Raw genomic sequence first — 11472 nt, 5'->3', positions numbered from 1 at the left:
TTCATCTGCCGCTCCACTTCCACGACTACATGACAACCAAGACCACTCTGTCAAGAGTGTATCGATAAAGTGCAATTCTTGCCAATGTTTTGATAATTTCAACTTGTTAAAATTATTTATTTATAATATATGTTACAAGGGTTAAAACCAAAATAAAAAAACCATAAAAAATAATAACGAAAATATTGAATCCGATTTATTTGTACAAAATATAACTACAAATGCTTCATAATTTTACAAACAATAAGCTAACCAAGTCCCGTTTCGATACATACATTAGAATAGAATAGAATAGATTTATTTTCAAAATTGGATACAACGTATCACTTATCACTGCAAATTAAAAAGGAATCATAAAAAATCATATATTATTAAGCTTAAAAACCACTTCAGTTGACTGGTTTACGATTACTGGATTAAAATAGCGACTTATATATCTGGAGGATAAGGCAAAAGGTCCTTTAAGTAGAGACTAAATAGATTAACCGACTTGGTATTACATGGATCTCACAACTTCTTACGGTAGAAAGACTGAGCTGCGAGACTTGGGTTTTTTTACAGGATGTTTTTAATGGCATCTTCACATTTATTTTTACTTAACCATGCACGTACCACGATCCAATACGGGTTATGTTCCCCTGCAAAGGTTGCGGAGGTCAGACGGGAGTCGCTTTGTGTAATAACCTGACTCACCCAATTTAGGACCACGGTCAGAGGCACAACCCCGACTCCTCTGCAAAAAGGTGAGGATGCCTCTGAGACTAACGCCAGATTAAAAAAAAACCCCGGAAAGTGGCTGAATTATGTAATATTCAAAAGTAATGTTAATTTGCTCATCATTTTGCTTAACTTTTTTGATCTTTGTCTCAATAGTATAAACAAACATACATATGTATAGTCACGTCTATATCGCTTGCGGGGTAGACAGAGCCAACAGTCTTGTAAAGACTGAGAGGCCACGTTCAGCTTTTTGGCTTGATGATAGAATTCAGATACAAGTAGTGATAGGTTGCTAGCCCATCGCCTAAAACAAGAATCCCAAGTTTATAAGCCTATCCCCTAATCGCCTTTTACGACATCCATGGGAAAGAGAAGGACTGGTCCTATTCTTTGTTTTTTTATTGGTGCCGAGAACCACATGGCACGGCAATCTTTAATTAAGTAATAATGAATGAATAAATGATAATAACTAATTAATTATTTATAAAATCACACACTCGACATCACATGATTATTTACATATTTAACTAACATTCAAATTCACAGGGGTACAATTTTTAAATTAAACCTTTCACTCAAAATTCGTGTGAATATAGACAAGAGGATTACAATTCACGAATAAACGTTTCCTTCACCGCAATTTTTTTTCTTATAGACGAAATAATTAATGGATTTGCTTGCAGGTTTTTATCAATAATTTAATTCTTGACAGTTTTCGGATACAAGACTCATTTTAATGAGACTTGCATCCGAAAAAGCACGATTTACCTACTTCCCATTCCTAAATATTTAACAATACTGAGAAAATAAATTGTGTACTTTTATCCGAAAGAAAAAAAATAGTTACCACGAGCGAATTCGCGGGCTAATGCTAGTCGAAACATAAAATGTGACTTGCTTCCATTCCAGTGTTGGATAACACGATAATTTCTTATACAATACATTATGATATATTTTAATATAATACATACATCGCATTTTAAAATTTTAATCCATAAATACTGTGTACTTTACAAAATCCATCTATACAATAATTCTATTTGTACATCAATGTACAGATTTAATACAATCTTAATTCTGATATCAATTTGGAAAAAAAGACATACAAAATAGTGATAACTTACTAAAATTCTGTGAAAACGCACAATATTAATATGACGTCTTCAATAGAAGTAAGTACTTCACAAGTAAAACTGAATTTGATCCAATATGAGTCAGATTCCCATGCGAAGATTGCGGAGTTCACATGGGATGCTTCGTGTAAAAACCTGACTCACCAAATCCAGGATCCATGGTCAAGGGCGTCTCCTTTCAAGAGTGGTGAAGATGTAACCAGGGCGAAACGCCAGGAAAAAAAGACTTTACAAGTAAAACTCAATTGTAAAAGGTAAGAAAATTAAACAAGAAAATTAAACTGGATTTTATGCACTACACCTTATAATATCTGGACTTTATTCTGGATCGGAGTCTTAAAGGGGGATCCCAGAGTCATTAAATGGAATTAGCAATAATTATCTGGCATCGATTACCAACGATAATCGTACTTATAGACATTATTTTTAAATTAATTTTAAAGTGATGTTTTATACAATTTTTGGTGGCAGCAGTGGGATTAGTAAAATTGTATAAAAATCATTTTAAAATGACAATTGATACTTAGCCTTGACGCAGCCATGTAAAAGAATTTAGTGTGAAATACTATAGAATTCGAAATAATAGATGATTATATAAGAGTTCTGCTAAATATGTCGCTGCAACTGATAGTAGGTAATCGTCACCATCAGTCCCAACGCTTTTATATCTCATCTCAATACTGAGTTTTATTTAACAACTTTACAACTGCGGGGAAAATTGCGCGCAAGTCATTCTTATAGTTTCAAAAACAATATGGCTACTACTGCTAATTTTACTATCGTCAAAAATTTTATAATTTTTCGTAATAATAAGTACCAATTGTAATGCTTTTATTTAATTACAATAATCATATGGCTTTTTCGATTGTTTTATATTATTTCGATTTCTATCAAAGCTACAAATCACAGGGCTACAGCCAGACTCCTGATAGGTCGATTCGAATACAAATTCTAAACAGGATAACCTCAAAGCCAACTAAGAACAGCCATCTAATGCAGTTTAGGAGTTTGCCATATAGCACATAGGTGCGATCCCAGCTAATTTTCGGTTAAGGATTTCAAATTTAACAAGAAACCTTGAAACCTTCAGTTTATTACATGGGTTATGTTGGTTAAGCCGTCCGTGCAATTAACTGGTCTATAAAATCGAGGTTTATTGACCCAGTCTAAGATTATGCTCGTTAGATAGTCCATGACCATAATAGACTGACTGACTGATCATATGTACCATCAAGAGCAGACACTATGCCCCAATAATGGTAATCAGGTAAATCTGCCCTGTTATGGACCCATATTTTACAAAAAAACTATTAACACATAACAACATCGGTAAACTACGACCAGTCCATATAATTATCACACCTTACTCTAGTCCTAAAAGCCAGTTAATTCCCTGGGCTAGGAACAATATGAGTGGCTGCCACGCCACTAACCATCTGATCCAGTCTAAGAGTTGACCGTACAGTATGTGGGGGCGGTCCCAGCTAATAATAGGTTAAGGATTTCATAAGGATTGTTAGATGGATAAATACGTAGAATTTTGAATTGTTTAAGACTATAGAAGTGGTATAGTTCATTTTTTTCTTTTCGTACTAAAAATGGGTAGATAATGTGGAAAAATCTTACAATAAAAAAATACGTTTGCAAAATAAAATATGGTTAATAGCAAAGCGATTAATTTAAAAATGTATTTTTAAACAGAAGAATTGTTTAAAAATATATATCCATTGTTTCAATACCTACAAAAATAAATATAACTACTAGTACATGTGTCGTCGAAACTGATGATAATCACCACCATCAGTCAACAATTTTATCTTATTTGACAGCTTTAAAACTACTATGACGTCCCACGATGGTATTTCCAAGATTATCGTCTTTCAAGACGATGACATAATCCTATAGATGGCATTTCTACCGTCTTGTAATATTCCAAATTCTATGTTATAAAACTCTATATTGTATCATGAGAACACAGACATTTAAGAAGAAAAAAAACGCAATGGTAAAAATGGCGGACCTATCGCTAAAGCAATCTCTTCCAGACAGCGATAAAGTTAAATGTTAAAACAAAAAAGGGTTAGTTGTCGATCGATTAAAAGAAAAAGCGTGCCAATGACTTCCGATTTGTTAATAGTCCATCTCTTTTTAGTGTTTGAATGAAAAAGCATGACGCACAGACACAGGTTCAAATCCCACCGAGACCAATGACTTTACTGAAATTTGACATTAGTTTGATGGCTAACCGATACTCCGAAACGGTGAGAAAATCTGCACAATCAAGCAACTAGATGCAAATCTATAAATAATATAGATGACGTCAATAAGTGAATAATGTAACATAATTATTATCGCATCGGAAAATATACAAGACTCCAGTCAAGCAAAGTCAGAAAACGGGTAAAATTTGTGCCGTGTGGTTCCCGGCACCAATATAAAAAAGAATAGGACCGCTCTATCTCTTTACCGTAGATGTCGTAAAAGGCGACTAAGGGAATCGTCGCCTATAAGAATAATCTCAAGTTTGTAAAACTTGAGATTATTCTTATAGGCGATGGGCTAGCAAGCTAACACTATTTGAATCTCAATTGTGTCATTAAACAAAAGAGCTGAACGTGGCCTGTCAGTCTTTCAAGACTGCTGGCTCTGTCTAACATATGATCACGTCTATATCCCTAGCGGGGTGGACAGAGCCGCCAGTCTCGAAAAGACTGATAGGCCACGCTCAGCTGTTTGCCTTAGCGATAGAATTGAGATTCAAATAGTGTTAGCTTGCTAGCCCATCGCCTAAAAGAGGAATCCCAAGTTTATAACCCTATCCCTTAGTCGCCTTGTACAACATCCATGGGAATGTGATGGAGGGATCCCTATTCTTTTTTTGTAATGGTGCCGGGATCCACACGGCATGTATGATAGGTAAGGGTTACAAAACATGACAATATGAACAGTATGAACATGGTAAAATTTTACCCTAATGTAGGTACCTAATGTGGAAATAAAAAAAAGGATACGGATTCGTGAACATCCTCTTCAGGTCCACCTTCTCTTTGCAGTACGGACACGTCTGCTTCTTGCCGACGATGCACCATCCTCGGATGCAGAACTCGTGGAACACGTGGCCGCATGTCAGTTTGTACGTGTTCTCTGTACGGAGAGAATTATACAATACATACACTAGAGGCCGCCCGCGACTTCGTCCGCATGGAAACCCTATCAATCCCGCGGGAACTCTGGGATAAAAAGTAGCCTATGTGTTATTCTGGGTCTTCAGCTACCTACATACCAAATTCCATGGTAATCGGTTCAGTAGTTTTTGCGTGAAAGAGTAACAAATATCCATACAAACTTTCGCCTTTATAATAGTAGTAGGCATACATACATACATACTGAACGGGCCGAGGGTCTATTTGTCTAGTCTGAATAAAAAAGCATTTCTCCCGTTCAAGATACGTCTTGTCGTCTCGTCGTCTCCTTAGTGTCCCAGTCGATTCTCCTTTTTTTCATAAGTCTGTCAGTCGGTTTTAGTCATCTAAATTGTCAAGTCAAAAAGTGTTTGTCCATGAAGTCTGAACGGCCGCTACACATACATACATGCATTGATGTCGTGAAAGGCAAAAAAAAAGTAGGACAAAAAAGGGTTAGTTGTCAATAGGTTAAAATATTAGTGTGGTGTGGTTCCCGGCACCAATACAGAAAAGAATAGGACCACTCCATCGCTTTCCCATGGATGTCGTAAAAGGCGACTAAGGGATGGGCTATAACACTTGGGATTCTTTTTTTAGGCGACGGACTAGCAACCAGTCACTATTTGAATCTCAATTCCATCAGTAAGCCATACAGCTGAATGTGGTTTTTCAGTTTTTACAAGACTGTTGGCTCTGTCTAACCCATATCTTATATCGATGTGTCAGACCAGTAGTACCATAACTATTTTTGTATTTTATTCATATGCCGTGTGGTTCCCGCCACCAATAGGAAAAATAAAATATGACCACTCCGTCTATTTCCCATGGATGTCGTAAAAGGCGACTAAGGAATAGTCTTATATATGTAATTGGAATTCCTCTTTTAGGCGAAAGGCTAGCAACCTGTCACTATTTGAATCTCAATTCCATCATTAAGCCAAACAGCTGAACGAGGCCTATCAGTCTTTTGATGACTGTCGGCACTGTCTACCCCGCAACAACAACGTATATAGACGTGATTATATATACATATGTATGTATGTATGTAATTCATATGAAGATGTTTTTATCTATTGTAAGTACAGTACATACCTAAAACCCCTTCTTCATTCACATTAACTAACAATTGGTTTCCGCAGACCGCGCACACATTACTCTCCAATTGCCGTGTGGGTATACCCTCTTGTGTGTAATACTGTAATATATAAAATCATTAATTGAGTTAAGAATAAGAAGAAGAAAAAAAAGAAAAGAAGAAAGAATTTAGTTTTGACATCATGATTGATTAACACCTAATTACTAATATTTAATTTTTGACACCGTAATCCGTCTATAAATACTATTCAGCAAAAACGGCGTTAGGCAATATGACGAAATTGAAAATTGTAGGCAACCTACTTTAAAGCAAATGGTGCAGTGTAGTTTGTTCCGCAGCTTCTTCTACTTATGCGCTTTGGAAGCGGTAGTAGATATAATTAGATTTAGGTTACGTGACGTCAATAAGTGATACCTTGTTTCCAATTTTGAAAACAAAACGATTCTATCACAATCATCAATTTTCATATTAGTTTATACTTTACTTTTATAAAATATGAATTGTAACAGAATAGAATAGTTTATATATATAAGTTGTTAGTATTATAAACTAATACTAATAGGTATATTATACGATTTTAAACACGTTTGTAGATGACTCACCCCTATAGAAGCGGCCATCTTATCCGTACAATACTCGGCGACGTCCCGTCCCAAAACTCCAAAATACAATCCGTAGAATAACAGCATCAATGCCACGTCCATCCATTGCTGGGGTTTATGGCCGAAGACCAGGTTGAGACCCACGAAGGTGAGCATCATGAGGATATACCCCACCACGCCGAGACAACAGCTCACTTTGTATATGAGGTAGAACCATTTGTAAACTAATCTGAAAAAGTGGAATTAGTTAATTTCGTATATGGACTAATAGTTTTAGAACGGGGCTTTGCTTTACATATACTCGTATACATACATTTAATCACGTCTATATCCCTCGCGGGGTAGACAAAGCATGTTTGGCTTAATAATTCGTATACTGACAGGTTGCTAGTCCGTCCGCCAAAAGGAGAATCCCAAGTTTATAAATAAATATAATAAATAACTGTAATTTCCATAGTGCTGGGAACCACAATACAAAATAGAATCCTACTTATAAATGCGGAAGTTTGTGAGTATGCCAGTATGGATGTTTGTTACCCTTTCACGCAAAAACTACTGAACCGATTACAATGAAATTTGGTATGTAGGTAGCTGAAGACACAGAATAACATAGAGGCTACTTTTTACCCCGGAGTCCCCGCGGGTATGTTACCACGCGGACGAAGTCGCGGACAGTCTCTAGTAAGTAATAGAGCCGTTAGCCGTTGTGTAAATATATAAAATATGACGGCCTCTGTGGCGCAGCGGTAGTGCGCTTGTCTGTGTCACCGGAGGTCCCGGGTTCGAATCCCGGCCAGGGCATGTTGGGAAAACGAACTTTCTCTGATTGGCCCGGGTCTTGGATGTTTATCTATATACGTATTTATTATAAAATATAGCATCGTTGAGTTGGTATCTCGTAACACAAGTTTCGAACTCACTTCGAGACTAACTCAATCTGTGTAATTTGTCCCGTATATATTTATTTATATTTATTTATTAAATAAAACATACTGAACCTGAACCCTGTGCCGTGTGGTTCCCGGCACCAATACAAAAAAGAATAGGACCACTCCATCTCTTTCCCGTGGATGTCGTAAACGGCGACTAAGGGATAGGCTAACAAACTTGGGATTCTCTTTTAGGCGATGGGCTACCAACCTGTCACTATTGGAATCTCAATTCTATCATTGAGCCAAATAGCTGAACGTGGCCATTCAGTCTTTTCAAGACTGTTGGCTCTGTCTACCCCGCAAGGGATATAGACGTGACCATATGTATGTATGTATGTATGTAACCTGAACCCACCTGGGCGTGGTGACAGACATGGGTTTATGCGTCGACTTCCTGATGACGACGGCGGTGAGCATGGTGAATATGGACCACACCACGATGAAGCGCACCCAATGATTCTTAACGCTCATCAGCACTGGTATTGACCACATCGCGCACATTGTGAAAAACTGGAAAATTTAATCATTTTTTGTTTTTTCTTATATATTCTTATGACATATACATACATACATATAGTCACGTCTGTGCCGTGTGGTTCCCGGCACCAATACAAAAAGAATGGGACCACTCCATCTCTTTCCCATGGATGTCGTAAAAGGCGATTACCCAAGGGATAGGCTTACATAATTGGGATTCTTTTTTAGGCGATGGGCTAGCAACCTGTAACTATTTGAATCTCAATTCTATCTTAAAGCCAAATAGCTGAACATGGCCTATCAGTCTTTACAAGATTGTTGGCTCTCTGCCCCGCAATTGCCCCCTGATTATATGTATGTATGTATGTACGTCTATATCCCATACGGGGCAGACAGAGCCAACGGTCCCGAAAAGACTGAATAGCCCCGCTCAGCTGCTCGCCAGGGTTGCTAGCCCATCGCCTTAAAAAAAAGGATTGCAATTTTATAAGTCTATCCCTAAGTCGCCTTTTACGACATCCATGGGAAAGAGATGAAGTGGTCCTATTCTTTTTTGTGTTGGTGCCAGGAACCACATGGCACGGCTTATGACATATTTTTGACCATATCAAAGTCTTCTTCTACCTCCTGGCTTTAGTCCCGGTTGTATATTCACCACTCTGGAGAAGAGTTTGGGGTATGCCTTTGAGACCATGGATCCTGGATTGGGTGAGTCAGGATTTTACACAAAGTGACTGTAGGGTCAGTTGGTAGATTGGGTGCAAATGCTGCATCAAATCCACCTACTGTACATTTAGAATAGAATAGAATAGATTTATTTTCAAAATTGGATACAAGGTATCACTTATTGACATCACATCACTTAAAACTATTACTGCTTCCAAAGCACTTGTGTAGACGAAGCAGCGGAACAAACTACACTGCAGCATTTTCATCGGACATCCATTTACATATATATAAATATAGATCTCTTAAATCCATTTAAGTGCAAAGTCTAAATTGTAAGAATATAAATTAATGTTAATGATCATGGGCTAGCAACCTGTCACTATTTGAATCTCTTTTCTATCAATTAGGCCAAACAGCTGTGATCCATCTTTTTAAGACTTTTGGCTTTGTTTTCCCCACAAGGGATATAGACATAATTACATGTATGTATGTATTTATAAATGTGTACTTACAGCGTAAGACCTGTAATGTCGTTTCTTCCACTCGACCACAATAATCTGTGCTACAATCAGGGTCATTATCAATATTAGTATCATTGTTGTGTGCATTGATTCGTGTCCCTTGTGAAGCTCGTGTAACTTTTGGTGGTCATATCTGTGAAACAGTGGATAATACTAAAATAATTTTAAAAATATAACCTTGATCATATTAAGAATGTCCTGACGAAGTCGAGGATGAGGAAATTGCCAAGCTCGCATGAAGAGTGTTATGAATGTGGATGAAACGAAAGAAGTATGGAGAGATTGTAGCAAGTGGAAAGTGGAAAAAGCAAGTAGTCTCTGCCTACTCTTCCAGGAAAAAGGTGTGATTTTATGTATGAACATAATAAAATAAATAGGTACTAAAGTTTGTATGTGTGTTTGACATACTTGGATGAAACTTAAAGAGTTTAATAGCTATACATATAATATATAATCCGAAATATACATACAAGCGAAGCTAGATGGAGCTACTAGTTAAAAACTTTATCTCTGTACAGTCACTGATAATCAATTTAAAGAAAATGTAAGTTTTTTCAATAGGAACTACAAGGGTGAAACGTTGGGTCTTATTTTTATGTTTAATTAATCTGACCTTTGTAGATATAATAAGCTTTCTGGGACATGTTTGTAAAATAGAAAGAGGCAAACATTATGTATTGTTTACAAAATCAGTTGCATTGAATAGTACAAAGAATTCTTAAAGAAGTAAATGGCTCACTTACCTCAGCTTTTCATCAGCCGTCAATTCTTCATAAGTCTATAAGAATTAAACAGAATATTAATTAGATTTTAGGCAAATAATGAATTGTTGTTTGGTTATAAAGTCGTATTACATACCTTATTAGGGTCCACCGGTCGATGGAGATCCATGATTGCGCTTAAAACAATTAACACTAAAACAATAAGCTAAATTTAATATTTATCAATCAATAATTCTAATTGGATTAAATTGTAATAGCAAAATTTTGTAGGTTTATCAATGCCGGAAAAGGAGAGAGGAGAGGAATCAAAAGCAATCGTACGTGTCAATGTCACTGCCATATACATATAATGTCAATGTCACAATGTTTTTCTATAATTAATTTAATGGAGGGGTAGGCAGAGAACCGCACGGCACTATTATCTGCACAATCCGCATTCTGTGGATGAGAGGAGGAGGCGAATGCAGCGAAGGATATATTTACGATGCCGTCGCTTGCTGACATTACATCACAAAAAGAAAGTAAAGACATGAAGGTACTTGTCAATGTCAATTAAAAAACGGTAAAGTCAGATAGGTTCAGTGGGAAAATAGATGTTTGTTTTCGTGAAAAATTGTGTTATGGTTATGAATAAAAAACCTTTTTCTTTGGCGATGTTGTTATAAATATTCGTTGATACAATGTAGATAATTAGGAATGCTAACATGTAAATAAATATAGTAATTCTCATTACTAAAACAGATCTAACAACACCATAGTCGTCATGCCCAACAAAGGTAAACCTCAAACATGTCTCAATATCAAAACAAATTTTCAATGCAGTTCTATTCTTTGTATTGACTTTTGAATGCCGTTGGTTTCCTGATTCAGTTTTAGGAAATCTTTAAGAAGTTACACAATCAAAACCGTATAATATATACATTAGGCACTTGACCGTTAAGTACCTAATGTAGACATGGTTATGTTAATCTTTTATTGGCATTGAAGTTTTTAAGCGCTGCTCTTTTTGGAGGCTTATTGTTCGGAATTAATGATTTTATTTTCGTAACAGAAGTGCCTGTGCCAAAACTAGCAGCGGAGGTGAAGCCGCCAGCAGCAGTCGTTCACCAAGCAGCTGTTACCAAGCCACTGAATGTCTCCACCAAGGTTGTCACAACTAAGGTGAGTTATATGCTGAATTTGAAATCTGTATTCCCGGTTTCCATACAATGATATGAAGACATACAAATCTTGGGGTAAAAGTGAGTGACACCAGAGGATATTTGACCATATTGTTCTGCTGATTAAATAACTAAATAGTTACATATTACGTCTAACTCATAAACAAGGGGCTCGACTGGGACCATTTACTTAATAATGACAAATGTAACATGCATTATGGGGGCAATATAAGTAAAGGACATGGGTGCTGTAAA

General features: G+C 36.6%; 2 protein-coding genes across 3 annotated transcripts in view; one reads left to right on the top strand and one right to left on the bottom strand.

Annotated features, from left to right (window-relative positions):
* Positions 1–166: 166 nt before the first annotated feature.
* Positions 167–10367, bottom strand: LOC106142194 (E3 ubiquitin ligase Rnf121). Of its 2 annotated transcripts, none has more exons than XM_060950174.1 (8): positions 10194–10367; positions 10079–10113; positions 9327–9468; positions 8024–8178; positions 6737–6965; positions 6131–6233; positions 4865–4997; positions 167–2891 (listed from the first exon to the last, which is right to left on the bottom strand). In XM_060950174.1, exons 1-8 carry the CDS (start codon positions 10224–10226, stop codon positions 2765–2767), a joined length of 957 nt encoding a protein of 318 aa, XP_060806157.1. In that variant the 5' UTR covers positions 10227–10367; the 3' UTR covers positions 167–2764. The 2 variants fall into 2 exon arrangements, with proteins under 2 accessions (XP_060806157.1, XP_060806158.1); XM_060950175.1 differs by having other exon boundaries at positions 167–3337; positions 10194–10366.
* A 236-nt stretch (positions 10368–10603) lies between these two features.
* LOC106142184 (protein cramped) overlaps positions 10604–11472 on the top strand; it is a 50105-nt gene continuing 49236 nt past the window's right edge. The window contains exons 1-2 of the mRNA XM_060950176.1: positions 10604–10833; positions 11109–11218. Of these exons, the coding sequence (XP_060806159.1) occupies positions 10821–10833; positions 11109–11218 (123 nt within the window). The 5' untranslated portion in view covers positions 10604–10820. The remainder of the gene's footprint in view (positions 10834–11108; positions 11219–11472) is intronic.

The sequence above is a fragment of the Amyelois transitella genome, chromosome 21, assembly GCF_032362555.1.
Source record: "Amyelois transitella isolate CPQ chromosome 21, ilAmyTran1.1, whole genome shotgun sequence".
NCBI classification, from domain to species: domain Eukaryota; kingdom Metazoa; phylum Arthropoda; class Insecta; order Lepidoptera; family Pyralidae; genus Amyelois; species Amyelois transitella.
Note: the sequence above shows the minus strand (reverse complement) of the source record. Positions and strands in the feature narration are given on the sequence as shown.